At 46.3% G+C, this 22,414-nt stretch overlaps 1 protein-coding gene across 1 annotated transcript in view; it reads right to left on the bottom strand.

The window, feature by feature from the left end:
* The window catches only part of PANK4 (pantothenate kinase 4 (inactive)), a 44,807-nt gene that overhangs the window by 5,386 nt on the left and 17,007 nt on the right, over positions 1-22,414 (bottom strand). The window contains exons 3-13 of the mRNA XM_069742224.1: positions 16,966-17,174; positions 16,656-16,839; positions 15,445-15,537; positions 15,141-15,294; positions 14,056-14,237; positions 12,882-12,963; positions 12,598-12,698; positions 10,161-10,316; positions 9,551-9,663; positions 8,907-8,994; positions 1,636-1,787 (exon numbers count right to left, since the gene is read on the bottom strand). Coding sequence (XP_069598325.1) covers positions 1,636-1,787; positions 8,907-8,994; positions 9,551-9,663; positions 10,161-10,316; positions 12,598-12,698; positions 12,882-12,963; positions 14,056-14,237; positions 15,141-15,294; positions 15,445-15,537; positions 16,656-16,839; positions 16,966-17,174 — 1,514 coding nt within the window. The remainder of the gene's footprint in view (positions 1-1,635; positions 1,788-8,906; positions 8,995-9,550; positions 9,664-10,160; positions 10,317-12,597; positions 12,699-12,881; positions 12,964-14,055; positions 14,238-15,140; positions 15,295-15,444; positions 15,538-16,655; positions 16,840-16,965; positions 17,175-22,414) is intronic.

Genomic DNA, 22,414 nt, shown 5'->3' with positions numbered 1-22,414 from the left:
CAGTTCCTATGTACATTTGAATGTCTCCATGGTAACAGACTACAAACATCTCCTGCGTAGTCAGATACTGTAGTCACGTGTTCCGCTCTTCCTTCTGCCAATATTTCATGGCTGCAGGATAAGACTACATGGGGTATAACCATGAAGACGCATAGGAACTGTAAGAATAAAGGTATGTGCACACGTCAGGATTTCTTGCAGAAATTTCCTGACAAAAACCGGACATTTCTGCCAGAAATCCGCATGCGTTTTTTTTTCACGTTTTTTTCCCCAATGCATTAAATAGCGGGAAAAACGCGAAAAAATTCGCAAAATTAATGAACATGCTGCATTTTTTTACCGCGATGCATTTTTTTTTCGCGGAAAAAAAAACGCATCATGTGCACAAAAATTGCGGAATGCATTCTAAATGATAGGATGCATATGTATGCGTTTTTATCGCGAAAATTCCTGAACGTGTGCACATACCCTTAAACGGTATTTTTAAGAGGGGGTTGTCTGGCCATTTCATATATTCAGTGTATAGATTTCTAAGGTAGGAATACCTCTTTAGGCTATGTTCACACTTTGCAGATTCCACTGCGGATTTTTCCGCAGCAGAATTCCAAAATCCGCAGTGAAAACCCGTCGCGGTTTTTACTGCGGATTTATCGCGGTTTTTACTGCGGTTTCTTCTGCGGATTTTCATCTGCAGTTTCCTATTGGAGCAGGTGAAAATCCGCAGGAAAAAAGTGACATGCTGCGGAACGTAATCCGCTGCGTTTCCGCGCGTTTTTTTCCGCAGCATGTGCACAGCGTTTTTTGTTTCCCATAGGTTTACATTGTACTGTAAACTCATGGGAAACTGCTGCAGATCCGCAGCAGTCAAATCCGCTGCGGATCCGCAGCAAAATCCGCAAAGTGTAAACATAGCCTAAATGATCTGCTGGCATAATCACCATACATACAAGGCTTAGGCTGGGGCTCCACGGGAACGTTGGCCATTAGCGTGCTTTCACATTGCATTGTGTCTGCGTCGGGGCATACGTCTGAAATCCCCTGCAAAACGGGGTCCGGTCTCACGAGTCAACTGGGCCAATAGACTAATGGTGACAGCAGAGCGAACGTCAACTCTGCCGTGCACTTTTTTTTGGGAGTGTACGCCAACAAGAGACGGACACTCGGATGTAGAAGACTGCATCTGAGTGTCCACCTCCCGAAAAAAGTACAAGGCAGAACGCACGTTTGCTCTTCCGTCACCATTACAGTCTGTTGGCACTATCGGCGCGTGCCTCAGGACCCCGTTTTGCGAGGGATTTCAGACGTATGACCCCAGGGACACAGAATGCAATGTGAAAGCACCCTAACGCTTGCTCGTGTGGCCAAAGATCTCTGTGTACTTCTGCTACATCGCAGCACGGTGCAAGGAATGGGGTCGCAACGGAGTAAAGAGCAATACGCTAACATTTGGGACCAATTGTATATTTTTGCGCCTTGTTTTTCAGTACGTTGACAATCGTGCGACAACCATGTCCGCAGGATGCGGCATACAGCACAACAGCCGCACAACAAAGCCGCCGTGTAGCCCCGGCTTATCGCAACACACAGGAGGTTATCCACAGACGATATGGCGGTGGGAAAACATTGAACACCTACTCGGAGACTGCTTTTGCTCCCCAGTCAAAGACATTGCCTGCTAACAGTCCTTTCACCAGTGCAAACTGTTTCTCCTCCCAGCCCAAAGTATCCAAAGATCTGATAACTTTCGGATAATATTTTAACGCCAAGTCATTTTCCTTCTGCTTTACCTGGAAGAAAAACACGAGACACTGGATTTTACAGAAGGAAAAACTGAAGGATTTCTTACCCCGGCTTGGATCGCTCGCTGCAAGACCCGTCCGATCAATTCCTTCCTAAGATTCGTTGGCCTCTATTGGACCAAAAAGTCACCGTTACCACCAGCATGCTGACATGAGGACCAAGAAGACGGCACAAGGACAAGCACTGCGTTACCTCCGTCCACATAAGGGGCGATGGCGCAGCAGAGGGGGCGCAGATGTGTGCCATGTGTAGGAGATCCCAGCAATCATGATCCATACTAATCCTAAATTAGGCAGCTTTTCCTTAGGCAAAATGGGCCAAAAAAAACCCAGATTTAACGGACTCCAAAAAGTCAGAAACTGATACAAGTCTTACAGAGGACGCAGCAATCTAGAAATTACTAAGATATTGGGGATCACAGAACCGGCAAACGTTTTGTTGCAAATAGACGACTGTGCGGCAAAAAGGTGTTGAGAAAAAAAAAAAAAAAAACGACTTGAGAAGACTCAAAGGTGAAGCGACCAGGAGCCATTATCCAGTGCTGTCATATTCCAGACCTGGAGCCCAGTAGTCTTTGAGCATCTTGTACATGGCGGAGGTGAGGAGGCTGGAAATACACCATTCAGAATAGATGTCACAGCTCACCTCCTCCGCCTACTGAAAAAGTGACCTTTGCCTGGATTAGAGCATATTGAATATTCTGATGCCAATTTCCCTTTAAGACAGTTAGGAAGAGGCATTTTCTGTACATGTTAGATGATAAAATAAATAAACATTCCTGTTTACTGAGCAAACCACATAGATCCCGTGTAATCTTCACTTCATCATCTAGTCCCATTTATTGTGTGCTATGTGTCGGAGATGTAGATCAGGGCTAGAAGACTAGGAAAGGGTTGTTGGGAGATTAGAAGAAAGAAGCATGAAAAATTGCTTTTTTTCCCCAGAAACTGCGCCCCTCTTGTCTATAAGCCATGCCTGATAGGTGCAGCTTATAGGAATCGTACAATTTCTGGCCTTGGAAAACCGTGAGATTTTCTTCCTTAGTAGCCACCTACGATGCATCATGTAGGACCACAAGTCGGCTCAATTATAGGATGTCCATGCGAGTCAATAAAAGTGAGGCGTTTCTTTTTGTGACTGGTAATATTAAAAGATGCTCCCAAGAGATCGTCATCGAGCCCCCATCAGAGCGTCCGTCACTGCGCCCCACCCGGGCGTCGCTCACAAAGACCCCATCCGGGCGTCCGTCACCGCGCCCCACCCTGGCGTCGATCACAAAGACCCCATCCGGGCGTCCGTCACAAAGCCCCTAACCCGGGCCATCATATTGATATAAAACTAGTGGCTAGCGCCTTCCTTATGTTGCCGTTTGGCCTCGGGCTTTGTAGCCTGTCGATAATGCTGAGAAGATTGCAGACATGTGAGCAAATGAATGCTAATTGTCTCATTACAAATTCATGAGCCCGAGGATCAAGAAACGCTTCCAGGATGACATTTATATGAGCAGCGCGGCTCTTTACCGGCCGGAGTACAAGCCTGTGAATACAAAATGGCTTGTTATGTGTTCCAGCTTCCGACATCTCTCTAAATATTAATCTGCTCCCTGACGGGGCGTTAGGCTGCACATCCACCGTGTTGGCAGCGTGGTAGATTATTAAATAGCAAATCAGCTGAAAATGTAGCACCCCGAAATGAGGGAGAGGGGGTGGTGTGAGAAACGGAAACATCAGACAATTACCTGCTCTAAGGCAGGTTTTGGTGTTAAACGTATATAATAATAATAATCTTTATTTATATAGCGCCAACATATTCCGCAGCGCTTTACAGTTTAACAGTTTCAAACACAACAGTCATAAGTAACAACGTTAACAATACAATAATTAAAGCAAAATAAGACAACCCTGCTCGTGAGAGCTTACAATCTACAATGAGGTGGGGGAGATACAAAGTACAGGTGTGTATTTACAATGATGTATTTACAATCATGGTCCAGCCATCTTCAGGGGTTGGGGAATAGATGGGGATAGTGAATGGGCTACACACACAAACATAACATAACTTTGATTAGTGAACGTGATAGGCCGCTCTGAACAAATGTGTTTTGAGCGAGCGCCTAAAACTATGCAAATTATGGATGGTCCTAATATCTTGGGGTAGAGCATTCCAGAGGATTGGCGCAGCACGGGAGAAGTCTTGGAGTCGGGAGTGGGAGGTACGGATTAGTGCAGAGGTTAGCCGAAAGTCATTTGCAGAGCGCAGTGGTCTGTTAGGCTGATAGACAGAAATGAGGGAGGAGATGTAAGGGGGTGCCGCACTGTGGAGAGCTTTGTGGGTGAGAACAAGTACTTTGAATTGTATCCTGTAATGAATGGGCAGCCAGTGTAACGACTGGCGAAGAGCGGACGCGTCCGAGTAACGATTAGCCATATGGACGACCCTGGCTGCTGCATTAAGGATGGACTGGAGAGGGGAAAGTCGAGTGAGGGGGAGGCCAATTAATAGAGCGTTACAGTAGTCCAGGCGGGAGTGGATCAGGGCGACCGTGAGGGTTTTAGCTGTCTCCATGGTGAGAAAAGGGCGGATTCTAGAGATGTTCTTTAGGTGTAAGCGGCACGAGCGGGCAAGAGATTGTATATGGGAGGTGAAGGAGAGATCGGAGTCAAACATAACACCCAGACAGCGCGCCAGCTGCCGGGGTGTTATTATGGTGCCACCCACGGAGAGGGAAATGTCAGATTTAGGGAGGTTAGTAGATGGTGGGAGCAGAAGAAGTTCAGTTTTGGAGAGGTTGAGTTTCAGATAAAGAGCGGACATGATGTTGGAGACTGCGGACAGACAGTCAGTGGCATTCTGTAGTACAGCGGGGGTAAGGTCAGGGGATGACGTATATAGTTGTGTGTCGTCGGCATAAAGATGGTACTGAAAGCCAAATCTGCTGATGGTCTGTCCAATTGGGGCCGTGTAGAGAGAGAACAGAAGGGGGCCAAGGACTGAGCCCTGAGGTACCCCAACAGTGAGAGGAAGAGGAGATGAAGTGGAGCCAGAGAACAGAACACTGAAGGAGCGGTCGGAAAGATAGGAGGAGAACCAGGAGAGAGCAGTGTCCTTAATGCCTAGTGACTGGAGCCTAGAGAGTAGGAGAGGGAGGTCAACAGTGTCAAAAGCTGCAGAAAGGTCGAGAAGAATGAGCAGAGAGTGGTCACCATTACGTTTTGCTGTCAGAAGGTCATTGGTCACTTTGATGAGTGCAGTTTCTGTCGAATGTAGGGTGCGGAAACCGGACTGTGAAGGGTCTAGGAGGGAGTGAGTGGAGAGGTAACGGGTAAGGCGGGAGTATATCAGGCGCTCCAAGAGTTTAGAGATGAAGGGGAGATTGGAGACCGGTCTGTAGTTGTTTGTGCAGGATGGGTCGAGGGTGGGTTTCTTTAGTAATGGAGTAATGATAGAGTGTTTGAAGGAGGAGGGGAAAATGCCAAAGGAGAGGGAGAGATTAAAGATTGTAGTTAGGTGACTTGTGACAACTGGAGAGAGAGACTGGAGGAGATGTGAGGGAATGGGGTCGGTAGTGCATGTAGTCGGACGAGAAGAGGAGAGGAGCTTGGAGACTTCTTCTGTGATGGGATCGAATGTGGAGAGTGAGCCAGGGGCAATGAGGGGAGGGATGGGAGTCACTGAACTTAGTTGTTGGGAGCGGATTTCCTGACGGATATTGTCTATTTTCTCTATAAAGTGGGAGGCCAGGTCACCAGCACAAATATCTGTGATAGGGGCTTGTGCTTTTGGCCTGAGGAGGGAGTGAAAGGTGTCAAAAAGTTTCTTGGGGTTGTTGGATAGTGAGGAGATCAGAGTGGTAAAGTAGGTCTGTTTAGCGAAGTGAAGGGCAAAGTTATAGGTCCTTAACATAAATTTGAAGTGTATGAAGTCTTCTGGTGTGCGTGTTTTCCTCCATAAGCGTTCAGCACACCTAGAGCATCGCTGGAGAAATCGGGTTTGCGATGTGAGCCAGGGCTGTTTTATTCTGTGTTTGGAGGTTCTGATGGTGAGGGGAGCTACTTGGTCAAGGGTGCTTCTAAGAGTGTCATTGAAGTGATGTACAGCCAGATCAGGACAGGAAAAGGAAGAGATTGGGGACAATGATAAGCGTAGGGAGTCTGAAAGTGTAAGAGGGTTAATGGCTTGTAGATTTCTGACTGAATGGTAGGTAGGAGGGTGCTGGGGTGAGCGAGGATATGTGAGTGTGAAGGAGAGAATGTTGTGGTCAGAGAGGGGAAGCGGTGAGTTATCTATGTAGGAGATTGAGCAGAGCCGGGCAAAAACCAGGTCCAGGGTGTTACCGTCCTTGTGTGTCTCAGAGGTTGAGAGCTGTGAGAGGCCGAGAGAAGTGGTTAGTGACAGAAGCTGGGATGCAGATGTGGAAGTGGGGCTGTTAATGGGGATGTTGAAGTCTCCTAGGATAAGGGTTGAGAGTTCTGAGGACATGAAGTGCGGCAGCCAGGCAGAGAAATGGTCCAGGAAGCGGGTGGGTGAGCCTGGGGGCCGGTATATGACCGCTACTCTGAGGGAGAGGGGACGAAAGAGCCTGATTGTGTGGACCTCAAAAGAAGGGAATGAGAGTGATGGAACTGAGGGGATGACCTGGAAAGTGCATTGTGGGGACAGGAGTATGCCAACTCCACCACCAGGTCTGTTTGTTGGTCTCGGGGAATGGGAGAATTGTAAGCCACCATGGGTAATGGCAGCAGGAGAGACAGTGTCAGAATCCTGAATCCAGGTTTCCGTGAGGGCCAGCAGATTCAGAGAGTTTTTCAGAAAGTAATTGTGTAGGAAAGGAAGCTTGTTACATACAGACCGTGGATTCCAAAGGGCACAATTAAAAGAAGGAGGGGATGAAGGAGTGCAATTAATATTAGTAAGATTAGTAAGGTTTCGATGTGAGGTAGGGTAGGGGTTGAGGTTGGTGGATGGTGGACCGGGGTTAGGGGAGATGTCTCCTGATATCAGCAGGAGTAGGAAGATAAGAAGCAAGTAGCTTTTGGGATTGTATGAAGTTTTTTTATGCAGTCTGTTTGGGTAAGATGGACTGAGGTTTTTCAGGAAGGTGAGAAGTGCATGGGAGCTGTACATGGGAGAGGGAAGGAGAGAGGAGCTGATGTATATGAGTCGTGATGGAGGGGGGATTGGGCGGTGAATGTGGATTGCAAGGGAGCATAGGAGGATAGGAATAATGCACATGGATAGAAGGGAGAGCAGAGTGTGGGTTACCTGACTCCTGCCCTGACTAACTGCCATGGAATAACTGCGGTGTCACGACGCTTATCTTCTGTGACGCTTTGCTTATGGGACGCTAGCGTGCACCCCCACTTGCGTGCACCCCTAAGGAAGGTTCTAAATTTATAGCCCAGAAGAGATGGATTGTGGGAACTGGTTGAGGATAATTTGGCAGCTGACTAGCACACCAGGGGTTTTTTTTTTTTCTTTGAAAAGATGATCAAAGACACTCAGCCTGGTAAAATCTACTTTCACACCTTCCACCAGATAAGATCTACACTGATCCCAGTCATGGATAGTAAGTGGACAGTAAGTTTTAAGTGCAATGCAAAAGATAAATTATACCAATGAATTAGCAAACACATTAAATTATGTTTCTAAATGGTAAAGCAGCAGATGACAGACAGCAAGCAGAGGAGGGAGTTAATACCATTAGAGTCTATTGCAGCAGATGGGACAGCTATCAGAGGTAGGAAGTTGCACCATTTGATTGCAAAACAGGAGACAGCAAGCAGAGGGAGTTAATACCATTAGAGTCTATTGCAGCAGATGGGACAGCTATCAGAGGTAGGAAGTTGCACCATTTGATTGCAAAACAGGAGACAGTATATAAATTTTAGCATTTTTTTTCCTCCATAACACAAGCCTTTTTACTATTTTAAGAGTCATGCTTCCTATTTCAGGAAATTCACATGTACATTAGCCAAAATGGTCAGATCCTGACCTATGTTTTGTATTGAAGTGACTAATAAGTGTGTGTGAAGTGAGGGGGAGGAGGTGAGCTGTGACCATCCTGCCTCTGCTGATAAAGAGACTTCTGAAAACTCTTCTTGAAAGGACAGGAAGCATGAAGCTAAAAAGCCCAGGTGACCAACATCAAAATAGCTAATATTCAGAGATGGTAATTTAAAGAGGAAGCCAAGGGTGGATCCTTACCCCAAGACAGACACAGTCTCCTTACGATTTGTTCAAACATCCCATACTTTGGTCCATGTTTGGATCATGACAATCTTTACACATTGCCCTAATACAAGACACGTCCAGTTGAACTGGAAAAATTAAAAAAAGGTTCATGTTCCAGGAAAAAGGTAGATGAGCGGAGAGGCAGCGAGGAAGAGAGGCGGCAAGGAAGAGGGGCGGCGAGGAAGAGAGGCAGCAAGGAAGAGAGGCGGCGAGGAAGAGAGGCAGCAAGGAAGAGAGGCGGCGAGGAAGAGAGGCAACGAGTTAGAGAGGCGGCGAGGGGTAGAGGCAGAGAAGGGTAGAGGTGGCGAGGCAGAGAGGTGGCGAGGCAGAGAGGTGGCGAGGCAGAGAGGCGGCGAGGCAGAGAAGGGTAGAGGTGGTGAGGCAGAGAGGCGGCAAGGAAGAGACATGGCGAGGAAGAGAGGGGGCGAGGCAGAAAGGTAGCGAGGGAGAGGAGGCAAAGAAGGGGGGGGGGAGGCAGAGAAGGGGGGGGGGGAGAGGCAGAGAAGGGGGAGGAGAGGCAGAGAAGGGGAAGGAGAGGCAGAGAAGGGAGGAGAGGTAGAGGGTGAGAGTGAAGGCAGCAGCCACAAACGCCTCTCTGGGACCCCCATAATGAAGGGGCCAAGTCCTCATCCCATTTGCTCCGATTTTGGGCAGCAATAACCTGTTCAGAACGCCCCCTTCCAGAGAAACTGTACTATTAGTGAGGAGGAGAATGGGGGATGGGGAATGGGCCCAAGCTCAAGAAGAGGACATGAAGGGGGAAAACAAACCAAGTCCTTCTGTCCTGGGTGCAATTTATGATCATTTCTATTGGGTCTCTTCACTTTTGTGCACGCCTTTACCACACTGGTATAACCACATTAGTACTTGCTCACCTTTGAATAGGGGTCTGGAAAATTAAACTCATTGAGGCAGTGCTCCCGTGTGTCTAGTAAGCTGCGGACGGTCAGTGACCCGTAGGCGCTGCAAGAGATTCAAGAGCAGAAGACTCATTAACCTGCATCAGACACCGGCTCCATTGTTCCAGCCGTGTATGGGTCACTATGAATTTCTGCGGTGCTTTAATGAAAACATACGTTACAATTCTGGCTGAGGGACGATACCTCTGGGATAATTGGTAGAAGAGGTCGGTCCCCGGTGGCTTCTCCCAGCCCAGCTCCCCGAGTCTGACAGATCTCTCCCCATATACAGTCAGACTGGTCAGTCAAGGGGAAAATCGGGTGGAAAGAAGGTGCCAAAGACCGGCGGACATACTTATACGTTCTCGGCAGGTGTTTTAAAGTAGGTTTTCTCTGAGACACTGCAGCATTTCAGAATGATACATACAAGCTGGAATGGTCAGGGTCATCCAGAATGACGGACATTAGCGCCAATAATTTACTTAGACCATAACATCCCTTTAATAAACTGTGTGGGTACCTGTATAAACTGTTTCAGATTATATAACGACAACAAAAAGAAAATAAAAAAGAAATGCAATCATCCAGTCTCCATGATTACAATGTATCCCGACACTTACAAGGGCTGGTGTCTCAGCGTCTGCAGCTTATTCCAGTATTTCTGCTGGAACTTCTCAGCCCGATCTGCTGCATCCTTTGCATCCGGCTGACTGGCGACAGCACGTTTAGCCACCTAATAAATACAGAGATCATTATTAGAATCATTACACTGCACAGGCTACATGTCATCATTTACATCGGAGACCGCTCCACTACCATGCTCTATGGACATTTTCCTACAGCACCATATGTACAGGAACTGTCTGACTGTACACCCAAAAGAAGGAACCTGGCTTAAGGCTTACCTTGTGAATTAAAGGAGAACGATGAACAAAATACTGTCTACTCTAGTTACACCACTTACAGGGCCTGTGTGACAACGATCTGAACACTAAAACGGCACCTCTGCCTATATTGAATTTTATCCAGCATTTTAACATATACCACAATCATAAATAAGCAAATAAGTAGACCATAATAGAGCAAACTTTGCAAAACTCTTTGTAAAAAAAAAAAAGTTTGAAACTCAAGATAGGATTTTTTTGTGTGTGTGCAGATTTTCTATCAGTTGTCAACTGCATTGTCACCACTTGGGGGCAGCAAAGTCCTAAATCCCATAACAAGACTTACTCCTTCTAAAGCATCTTCAAAGCAGGTGAGCCAGTACTCGCGAGCCATGGCGTCTTCTGTGAGATCCACCGTGTCCGGGACATAGGAAGACGGATCAAAGAGCAAAGGAAGATTTACTAGTTGTCGTTCCAGACGGTCCATCTCCAACATGTCAAACTGCGGAGCACAAAGACATAGCGTGATCTAGAACCTACAGCGTTAGCAGCTGGAAAGGATAGGCATGGGCAAAGGTCTATGAGAATATAGGCAATGGATGACCATTTTTAAAGGGGTAGTCCAATTAAATTTACTTTAATTTTTTTGTTTTTTTAAGAACATTCATGCCTTTAAAACTTTTTTTTTTCTTCTTAAAAGGCATGGGTGCACTTTAAAAAAAAAAAAAAAAAAAGGGATATTCAGTAACCAGCTGCCCAGTGCAGGCTGCAACCATGAGCGATGCCCCTTCTGTTTGAAAGTCAGTAAAACCGCTGCAGCCTGTGGTTGACTGCAGCAGTCGAAAAATAAAGAGAGGATAAAATAAAATGCCGGAGGACGACTTTTCTGCGTGGTGAGCTGTCGTTTTTTAATATAGGGTACATACAATTTTATTGGGGGATGAGTCATGGCTGAATAATGGCAATTCTGGGGTTTTAATCCTCCCCCCCTTCCCTTCGCCTGTTTTACCGTACAGGTCATATCATTTTATATTTTAATGGATTGGACCTTTCCAGGTCCTGAAATAAAATATTTGCATATTATCATCTTTTAACTACATTCTGGAAAAAAGTGTGTGTGTGGGGGGTAATTTAAATGTAGGGGTGTACTTTAATTTTTATTTTTTTATAAGAAACTTTTTTTTTTTTTACATATGGATTATGGCGGCTGTGGGGAATTCATTGTCATTCGTTCTGTTGCTTGTACTGCTATGCTACGGTGTTTCAGTATATAGGAAAATTAACGATCTCTTAAGCCCGGACACAGGACGCTATGGGAGTACAAAGATGGAGGCAACAGGGGATTTCAGTTGATTTGAATATGTATTAAAATAACTTTTTTTTTTGTATTTTAATTTTGTAGTAGACGGCACTTTTCTACGAAGGGTCACAAAGAAAAAAACAAAAAAGGTATCGGAGAGGTCCAACTTTCTTTTTTTTACTATGTGCAGTGTATGCACCGTATGGCGGCAGACGTCGCAGGTATACATGGCTCACGTGCACTGGACACAAAACTTCCTCTAGGACCAACAGACACTTTGCGCATCTACTAAATCAAAATAAAAAAAATTGCAATGAACTGTATCTAAATCTATAGAACTGGATGGGATTATATAGGGGGTGGGAGCATCCAGATCCGTCAAGCAATCCTGGAATAATCCTTAGGATCTAAGCAAACTCTTGAGTCCCGTACGGCAGCGGATTACTAGTGTGAATCCATAGGTTCATGGTCATCTCATGTGAATCCATAGTGAGTTTTAGTCCCCTCGTGATGGATCCGTCATACACAAGTGGGTATGAAACCATGTAGAACATGTAGGCAATTGCTTAGAATACAATTCCCTAATGTTTTTGCAAATACCTAAAATCCAGATGTGCAATTAGAGAGGGTGCGATCGATTCACTGGACCCGGACCATCGGCCACACAGAAAGCCTCCTAGCTCCCGACATCCCCAGTTCTTTAGATTAGGTGCCCCGGCGCCATTGTTGGGGGGTAAGAGGCGGTCGCAGGGTTCCGATCCGGTGACCGATGGATGGGGTCCTGCGAATAAACTTTCTCTATACGCAATCTATGAAGGGATCAGAACTCTAGAAAACTTCTATTTTTGAGAAATGATTCTCCGCTGGCTGGGGAAAAAAAAAAAAAATCAGATGTTCCCGGAAGCATGCGCGTTTCTACAGAACATCATGGGAAGGTGTAAATTGGGAGTCTCTCCCAATGGATTAATTACTTCTGCTAGCACAACAAACAAGAGACACAGTGGGACAGAACCACAGCTCTACAAGTACCGACATGTAACGAGTTACTTACTGAAAACTGAAGATATAAAAATGAAGGAAGGAGGAAGTAAAAACAAAGAAAAAGAAACACAAAAAAAAAGATAAAATTGTGTAAGAAACGACACATGGAAGAATGAAACAATGAGCACGGGTGCAGGCGAGAGATTCAGGGCACGACGGATGTGGTCCTGGCAATGTACCCGGCTGATACAAAACGTGTGAGGTCCTAGCGCTTACAGCGGCATACTGATATCAGCTTTATATACACACGTGTGGGGGTCTGGTAATAGAGACCCCAATGATAACTAGAAATAAGGGGTGCAAACCATCTCCTGCAAACGTGCAAGAAAGTCTATGTCCATGCACTGCTAACCAGACCTGATGAGTAGACGCAGGCAGGTCCCTGGAGATTTCTCCCTGCCCCGATCCCCCTCAATACATTGATCTACATAAGACGACTCACCGTTCCACTCCGTGACCGCTGCATGGGGAAGACGTCCGGAGAGGTGCTCATCAGCCCCGAACTACCTGCGTAATTTTCTCCCCAGCTGTACAAGTTGGGATCTGTGTATAAAAGGAAATAACAGGATTTTCACTACAATAACTTGTGCTGGTGTCTGGAGCAGGAGACATAGGGGGTCCGGGAGTTATTTGAACACTAAATTAAAGTTGCATTAAGTCTATCAGGTGCAGGGGGGGAGGTCAACAAGACGTCATAGTACAGAGCTATTCCTTATTCATACTTACTATCCTCCTCAGCTCCTTTAAGAAACGCACCGATTGTCCCAAGGTAACCTTCATGCCTGAGAAAAAGTGCCTGAACTTCCCCCTAAAAACAAATACAGTGCAGGTGGGAGAACACAGCAGATATTTTAAAGAATCTTTGTTTTGTAAACAAAAAAACAAACAAAAAAACATGTAGATATTCTTAACCCCTTAGTGACGGAGCCAAATTTTTGAAATCTGACCAGTGTCACTTTATTTGGTAATAACTCTGCAACGCTTCAACAAATCCCATTGATTTTGAGACTGTTTTTTCGTGACACATTATACTTTATGATAATGGTAAATTTAGGTCAATATGTTGTGTTTGTTTCTAAAAAATATCAAAAATTTGAGAAAAAAATGCTAAAAAATTAGCAATTTTCAAAATTTTAATGATTATCCCTTTAATCCAGATGGTCATACCACAGCAAACCATTATTAAATAACATTTCCCACATGTCGGCTTTACATCAGCACCATTTGTAAAATGTTCTTTTATTTTGTTAGCATTTTTGGAGGCTTAAAACTGTAGCAGCAATTTTTCATTTTTTCAAGGAAATTGACTAAATTTATTTTTTTAGGGACTTAGTCACATTTGAAGTGACTTTAGGGGTTTCATATATTGGGAAACACCCAAAAGTGATACCATTTTAAAAACAGCACCCCCAGAAATATTGAAAACTGCGGTCAGGTAGTTCATTAACCCTTCAGGTGCTTTACAGGAATTAATGCAAAGTGGTATGACAGAAATGAAAATGTGTATTTTTACCATCTAAGTGCCTCTAAGTTCTGAACAGGTTACAACAGCCATCAGATGCTAATGCTGCTATTTGGTAATGAATTGCCATGGCAAACATCAGGACCATACAATCATGATCTGAGGGCACCGATTGGGATAATGAGGAAGCCCCCACACTCTGTTAACCATATATAATGATGTAGTCACTATTTACAGCAGCATCTAAGGGGTTAAACAGATTTGGACGGTGCAATCACTGATCGTGGCTGATGCAGAAAGTTGTCAGCTATAATGCACAACCGACAGATGCTGGATTGTCACCTGTATGGGGAGGCTATTCTCTAATATCTCAGGTCAGTTAAAAGACGTATTGGCGGTCATTAAGGGGTTTTTAATGCATAAAGTAATTGCACTTACCTTGGAGAAGAAGTTTATGCTGTAGGTGATGGTGTGCATAGTGACAGGGTGACCCCGGATAAAGAAGCCCCCGAAGTAAACTTGAGAAAGGTTATGCTGTTTGGCGTAGAGACAAGCCAGCTGGCCGATGTCGTTGCTGATCATGTGCAATAAGCTCTTTGCCATGTCTTCTTTGGAAAATTCTAGGAGTAGAAGGAAAGAAACGATAAAGTAGACAAAAAAAAAAAATAAAAAATTACGTTGCAGACACTCGAAAGCCAGGACACCCAGCGCCTGGTGAATATAAATGTGGTGGTGTGAAAAGACGCGATTTTGTATTTGTTTACTTTACTCACTTATTCCATAAAACTTTACAGACATCATCACTGACCCCATTGGGGCTCACAATCCACCATCCTTATCAGTATGTCTTTGGAGGGTGGGAGGAAACCGGAGAAGCCGGGGAGAACATACAAACTCCTTGCAGATGTTGTCCTTAGTGGGATTTCATCCCAGGACTCCAGCAAACCATGACGAGACGGTCAAAAACACAACGCTTTGATCAAAAGGATACACACAACTATGCAAGCATAGACCTCACTGTACGCAGATATCTGTGCATATGGGTCCAAGATCTGACCGCGATACACAGACAGTCTCCTGACCGAGCGTGACAGCTTCATAGAAATCTGCAAGGCGGGCATGCTTGGGCCGAGAGACCCAGGACCAGTCCATGTATTGCGGTCAGATCTTGGGAGACATTTGCACGGATTTCTGCCTGTGCCCTATGTCTGTAACAGCAAGTAATGCACAAGTCACATACATTATCGAACTGGGCAACTTCAGTTCAGCTCTCAGTCACCATGTTTCTCCACGGACAATACTAGCAAAGCAAATACTAGCAAAGGAGGCAGAAATGTGCCAACAGTGGGGATGTATACACTGGGATCCATATAATGCCTCGGTGCAAGTCACAAATGGCACCGTCCACTGTCGCTGGCATCAGCATGTACCCACTGATGTAAAGCCCACTGATGACATAATGCACATGGTAGGTGTGGGATATATATATATATTTTTTTATATCCACATACACCGTTTAGTACCTTTATCTACAGTGGCAGATTTGCCAAAGCTGCTTGCAATCAGATTTCCCGTTAATCCCAGGATTTGGTAAGCGCCCCCGTAGATATCTTTCACCAGCATGTCGACATTCGTGTGTTGTCCCTTTGCGGCCAGCTGCAGCAATTCATCAAACTTCTGGAGAAGAAAACAAAAATGTCAAAAAAAAAAAAAAAAAAGTTATAAAACTTATCAGGGCGGCAAACACAAGGCTGAGCCTGTAAAACAAATCGCTATAAAACAGGAATCATTTTTTTGTGTCCTTTTCCAATATGAAATGCCCCTGACCTTCGTCTTTGTGAGCAAAGCTCCGAGCCCCCAGAACGTCCCGCCGCCTATGGAGCTGCCGCCGATGCGCTCGAACTTGTCTTCGGTCTCTACCTGCCAAAATATACAGAGGTGGCATAAAAAGTGAACATTGTGCATGGAGCAGGTCGCGTCACGTATGAAGATGCTGAGCAATCGCCAGGAATGCACGTAGGAGTGAGCAATATCATAAGACTCGGATCACTGCCGCCCCCTAGTGATAGGATATTCATGAAAAATCCCCGCCTTTTTAGGGACAATTGTATTTTCTTAAATCCATATACTTGGAGATAAAAATATATATTTTTTGCAAATGGGTTTGAATTAAAAAAAATGTCACTTTATCTTTGCAAGTCTTTTAATTTCCTTGCTCATTTATCTTTGATATGATCTGCAATCATGAATCAACCGAGAAGAGTGCAGAAAAGCAATAGGAACTCACCGTCAGATACTACTGACAGATTCTCTGATAACTCATTCTGTAGCCAGTGCCACACAAGGCAAATATCTGTAATGCAACCCAATTGCAAAATGATTTTTATCCACAAACACATGCATTTAAAGGGGTATTTCTCAAGTCTGATAGCTATCCCCTAAGCGTGGGGATAGGGATATAGTGATCCTGAGATCCTGTGTGAACAGAGTGGAAGATGGGGCACTGCATTGTTATGAGAGCGCTAGAGATGGTCGTCCGGTCCTCTTTGAATTAATGGTGCGGCAGTGAACATGATCAACCTCGGCTCCACTCACACTGGGCCCAGTTTATTGAGATCTGTGGGGACCTCAGTGGTCGGAAAGTTATCTCCTATCTCATGGGAACAGGATAACATTCAAACTAGAGAACTCAAAAAATAAAAATGTGTCTTCAAAAGGTCAATCCCTTTAACTGGCAACTAGTTATGAGTGAGCATGCTTGGAAAAGGTGTTATCTGAGCATGCTCGTGTCCTAACCGAGTGTCTTCGGCGTGCTCTAAAAAAAAAAAAAAAAAAAAATGGTTGATTCCCTGAGGTTTCATGTCTCGCGACTGTTGGATAGCCGGCTCTCGAAGCTGTGAGGAATCAACCATATTTTTTACAGCATGCTGAAGACACTGATAGGACGAGCATGCTCAGATAACGCCTTATCCCAGCACGCTCGCTCATCACTACTGGAGACCTATTTTGACAGCAAAAATGAAAATATTAAAACTTACCTTAACTATCGATACTCCGGAGCCGATGCTCACTAGTAAATAGGGGAATATATTGGGGTGAGTGGTCTGAAATCGGAACTCGGGATCCGCGTGCTTCACGTACACAAATGCCTCATGAGGAATATTCTTCAGCACGAAGTTGCAGCCCTTTATCAGACAGGTCATCTCATCCTCCTTGTCAACTCTAGGGAAAAAAATATATAATACTGTGTAATAATTATTATAATTAGTGAAAAGCCATGAGCCACATCGCTGACATGTGCCAAACACGGCGGCTCACAACGCGGCTCATCCTGTAGGATTTACTTACTTTAGTCCCAATTTCTTTTCGATTAAGTCTTTGAACTTGTAGGCTCCCCCGCCGGTCGCCTTTATAACCTTGGTCTCTGTATTCACCAGATGGTCCTTGATGAAGTCCAGGCAGGTTTCTATATAAGCGTTCTCAAATTTGATGAAATGCAGTCGGGCCGTGATCTCTTCTTGCTCCGATATTTCATATAATAATGCTCGGTCTGCATCCTAAGAAGGGAAAAACAGGATTTTTGGTTGCTTACCGTAAAATCTTTTTCTCTGAGCCTTCATTGGGGGACACAGGAACCATGGGTGTATGCTGCTGCCACTAGGAGGCTGACACTATGCAAATAAAAAAGTTAGCTCCTCCTCTGCAGTGTACACCCTACCGACAGGAAGTAGGATATTCAGTTAGTGAGAAAGCAGTAGGAGAAGCAACGAGAAAGAATAACAATATAATAATAATAATCTTTATTTATACAGCGCCAACAAGTTCCGCAGCGCTCCACAGATTAACAGTTTCAAACGCTCAAAGAGTGCTCAAAGAACTCAAACGTTAACAGTATAACAATAAACAAAGCTGTTCAACTTGGGAGGGTGCTGTGTCCCCCAATGAAGGCTCAGAGAAAAAGATTTTACGGTAAGCAACCAAAAATCCTGTTTTCTCTATCGCCTCATTGGGGGACACAGGAACCATGGGACGTCCCAAAGCAGTCCCTGGGGTGGGAACAGCAGTCAACTCCAATCTAGGTCAGAGGAACTCACCACCGTCGCCTGCAAGGTCTTCCTACCTAAGCCGGCATACGCTTAAGCTAGGCATCGAAGTTTCGCAAACATGTGGAGGACCGATCATCGGTCTGTAGAGGTGCAAGGTAGAGGCCTTATATGTGCACCGCCGGGAGACGCCCACTGCCCGGGTAGAGTGCGCCTTAAACCTGGAAGGAGGAGCACTGCTCTGACCTGGCAAATCTAAACATTGCTGACCGGATTTTGCGGGCATGCGTTGATTAGGAGGCCGGAGGGCCTCTCTACGCCGAGCCCTTATACTGAAAAGGGGGCCTTAGCTGGATAGACCCGGTAGCGTGATGAGAGAACGCTACAAAGGACGAGTCCGAGCAGGACAAAGGGAAGGGAATCAAGAATGATGAACAGAACCATGGAGAACCTCGGCAAGATAAGGGCAGAGCACTGAACCTGTAATCCACAGAATGTACAAAACTGCTGCCACAGACTCTGGAAGTGGTTGAGAGCCTGAAAGGAAGGTATAAAATTAAAATGGACCCACCCCTCGCAAAAATGCAGGAGTGTCCAATGTCTGAAGAAAGGGAGGACCTGGATAAAGGCTTTCATAAAATAAAGGAAAGCACACGCGGTCCCAGGAGAACCCTGTCCCTCCGAGGACCTCCTTAATAATTGGTTCACGTCGGAGACAAACTGACGGAAAACCTCGGAAGGCAAACTGTGAGGGACTTCCCAGAGGATAAGTCCTGTCACGCCATAAGCAAATGGTCCTTCGGAAGGGCACCATATTGCTGAATGTCCAAGCAGCACCTGCAGTGGCATCCGCGGGAACGGATACCATGCACTTCCTGCAGGATTAAATTAGTCCGCAAGGACAGTGAATTTCTCCGATCGGACTCCATGAAGGGGGCCCTGATGGAGCGGCTTAGCCCATGCGTCTATAAACCTGCTGTCTAGGTGGAGACAAAGGCAGGGCACAATGTAGCGGCGGACACTTCAATGGCCGACTTTGCCGTGGACTATTAGTTCGTCGTTGGTATCCTTGAGGGATGCTCTCTGTGGAAGAGGAGGACTAGAAAAGCTGGAAACCGGAGGGTCCAGAGACGGAGAAGAGGTCCAGCTCGCAGTAAGCTCAGGAGAGAGGGAATATAGGAAAACCCTCTTTGGAACGGCTGGACTAAGGATTTTAAGAGAAAACCCAGAAAAGACCATTAAATTGAAATGACAAGAAAAAACTTGAGAGTAGGGTACTGGGAGCCTGCTAGAAAGCATGACAAGATGGGCATTGATAAGCACAATCGGACATGAGCAGTCAAGGGAGAAGAGTCCATGGAAAACTGGAGTATGTCAATTCCACGGGAAGTTGGCCCTATGAAGGAGTACATAGGCCCCGGAAAAAAACTTGACTGCCAAAAGGAAGATCCATACCTATAACGACCTGAGTGACCCTATCCGTCACGGACCCTCTGGAATGGGAGAGGATTGTAGTGTGTGGATCTACTTACCTAAGTATAAGACACCACACAAACGAGGATAACAATGAAAGGGATACGAATCCTGCTGAAGGAAGGAACGTATTATCCCAAAAACCCATCATTGGATCCAGGCGTGGAGCAGCCCTGTACACTGGACGATGCTTGCACAGAGTAAGATCCAATTCCTATCCGAGGTGGGAGAACCTGTTCCTGCCACAGTCGGAAATAAAAACCCGGCGCTGCTCGAGGTTGAATCCAGTGTCTGTAAGAAAGAAGAGGTAAGAACTGATGCATAAATAGGAAGCTCTGTATAGAGGTAGTTCAAAGGCCCCTAGAATAGTGCCGTGAACAATCATGAGTCAAGGTATTATATGGGCTCTGACTTCGTAAGAGACAGCCAGAACGTACAATACTGTAAATCATATATGATAGGAGTAACGCACTGGATCGTGCAGATAAATCTAGGACAGCACTGTAAACTTACCTACTGGATAGTTAGTGGTAGGCCCGAATAACCAAACGGAGTGGAAAGGCTCCTGGGGAGCAACCTGCAATTAAGGCCCAGTGCGTGGCTGAAGGAAAACTGCAACCAGTCGGTACCTGACACCGGCGAGTTCGACCTACCTGAAAGTGGACTGGCCACTTATGCTGCCACTGAGGTCCATCCTGTGGCACCGAGATCCGCCTTGTGGTACGTGCTAGATGTTCTGTTTAGCTGTTAATAGACCACAGACGTTATTGACCGTGAAATACACAGTAAAGTTGCGGCTCTGACTCACCTGAATGCGGTTGTAACTGCTGCGGCAGTCAACCAGAAGTGATAAATACCGGGCACCTCTCTCTGAGTGGTGATTAAAGGGTAGCCTAGGCAGATGCTGCAAAAGAACCTTAAGAGAGTGATAGAGGGTGTTTCTGACATACCTGACTCTGGAGCAAAAGAGCAGGACCAGTGCAGCAATCGATCTCGGGCACGTCTAAACCACTGGAACGATGGCAGGTATTGACTTAATGTGTCTGGAAGATGACATCTAAAGCCTGGATAGCAGACAGTACTGCTGCAATCGACAGGAGGAATAGGGGAGTGCACCTGACTTACCTGAATATAGTACAGAACGCCGGTAACCCTGCGGTGGTCAATCCAAGACATGACTGATCCGCTGAAGATACGACAGTTTCAAATAACGTACTGTACCTGGAAGGTGGTGCGTGTGAAACCTGGGTGTCGGATAGAGTACTGGTGCGATCAGCTCTCGGTATCTTGCGACTATGGCAGATAGAGTACTGCTGCGTTCGGCACCCGATATCCTGCGACTATGGCAGATAGAGTACTGCTGCGATTGGCTCAGTATCCTGCGACTATGGCAGATAGAGTACTACTGCGTTCGGCACCCGATATCCTGCAACTATGGCAGATAGAGTACTGCTGCGATTGGCTCTCGGTATCCTGCGACTATGGCAGAGTACTGCTGCGATTGGCTCAGTATCCTGCGACTATGGCAGATAGAGTACTGCTGCGATTGGCTCTCGGTATCCTGCGACTATGGCAGAGTACTGCTGCGATTGGCTCAGTATCCTGCGACTATGGCAGATAGAGTACTACTGCGTTCGGCACCCGATATCCTGCGACTATGGCAGATAGAGTACTGCTGCGATTGGCTCAGTATCCTGCGACTATGGCAGATAGAGTACTACTGCGTTCGGCACCCGATATCCTGCAACTATGGCAGATAGAGTACTGCTGCGATTGGCTCTCGGTATCCTGCGACTATGGCAGAGTACTGCTGCGATTGGCTCAGTATCCTGCGACTATGGCAGATAGAGTACTGCTGCGATTGGCTCTCGGTATCCTGCGACTATGGCAGAGTACTGCTGCGATTGGCTCAGTATCCTGCGACTATGGCAGATAGAGTACTACTGCGTTCGGCACCCGATATCCTGCAACTATGGCAGATAGAGTACTGCTGCGATCGGCTCTCGGTATCCTGTGACTAATCAGCCTGGAGAGAACCCTGGAGAAGGGTATAGGAGAGAGTTGATTCTGTGTTGCGGTCTAGGTCGTGATACCTGACGGCATTAGACAGAATAACAGCTTCCGTGTAGTAAGCCGCACCACGGAGTCTGTCTTGAAGTATGTCCTGCCGTGCTCATTCTCCTGAAGGTAGGACAGTAGGCTTCTCAACAGGGAGACTAAACTCTACTCTCTGTTGTGCACCTGAGTTCAAACCTTTGTGCCTGCGATATGTGGTCAGATTCTTTATCCACTGAGCCACGGCAGACGTTGCTGGGAAATACGGACTCTTAACCGGCTGGAAGTCAGGTCTGAACACTGCAGTCGTGAAGTGAGTAGGAGCAGCTCCCTACTCTGCTTAGAGCAGTGTAATGGTTGCATCCGGAGGAGGCTGCAGGGAGATGGAGGGCAAGTGCCTGAGAGCAGGAGATATGGAAACATTTGATATGCCAGGGCTCTAGCATCGCTGTGTGTAGAGAAATAGCCGAGCACCGCTGAAAATCAGGGCACAGGTCTGCAATAGCAGAAATCACAACAGCAGTGTGAAAACGTAGAACTCTGAGGCAACTGAAACCTTCTACGAAGTGAACGTCATATGGCAGGTCTTATAATGGTCCATCTCCCTGTGGAAGGTGAGGGGCGGACAGTGGCCCAGATGACGGCAGCGTGGGGCATACTGCCATACCCCGCTGGTAACTGCATGGCTCTAGGGCACTTATTACACCGGTTACTGCACGGCTTTGCTACTACGCCAGTGACTGTACGGCTCTAGAGTGCTACTTTGCCAGTGATTGCGCGGCTCCAGAGTACTATTACGCATTACGCCTGTGACTGCACGGGTCTAGAGTACTATTACGCATTAAGCCGGTGACTGCACGGGTCTAGAGTAGTGATACACCATCGACTGCACGGCTTTAGAGTACTAATACGTATCACACCAGTGACTGCATTACGCCAGTGGCTGCACGGTTGACCGGCTTGCATGAAAGGACGACGAGAACACTTTCCTATAGGATTGGGCATGATAAGCATACCTACTAAGGAATGCCAGAAGGTTAGGGGAACAGGAGAGATGCAGAGAGGAGTGCCAAACTGCTAAGCAGCGCTACTCACAGCAGTTGTAGTGTCCTGTAGTCTGCTCCAAGGTTGTAACTGCGACAGGCATCAGGACACAGGTCCAGGGCACCAGTATGAAGATGGAGGCGGGGAACCCGGCCTTGGCAGATGCACGCTGGTGGGAAAGG

Source organism: Ranitomeya imitator, chromosome 10, assembly GCF_032444005.1.
Source record: "Ranitomeya imitator isolate aRanImi1 chromosome 10, aRanImi1.pri, whole genome shotgun sequence".
NCBI lineage: Eukaryota > Metazoa > Chordata > Amphibia > Anura > Dendrobatidae > Ranitomeya > Ranitomeya imitator.
Note: the sequence above shows the minus strand (reverse complement) of the source record. Positions and strands in the feature narration are given on the sequence as shown.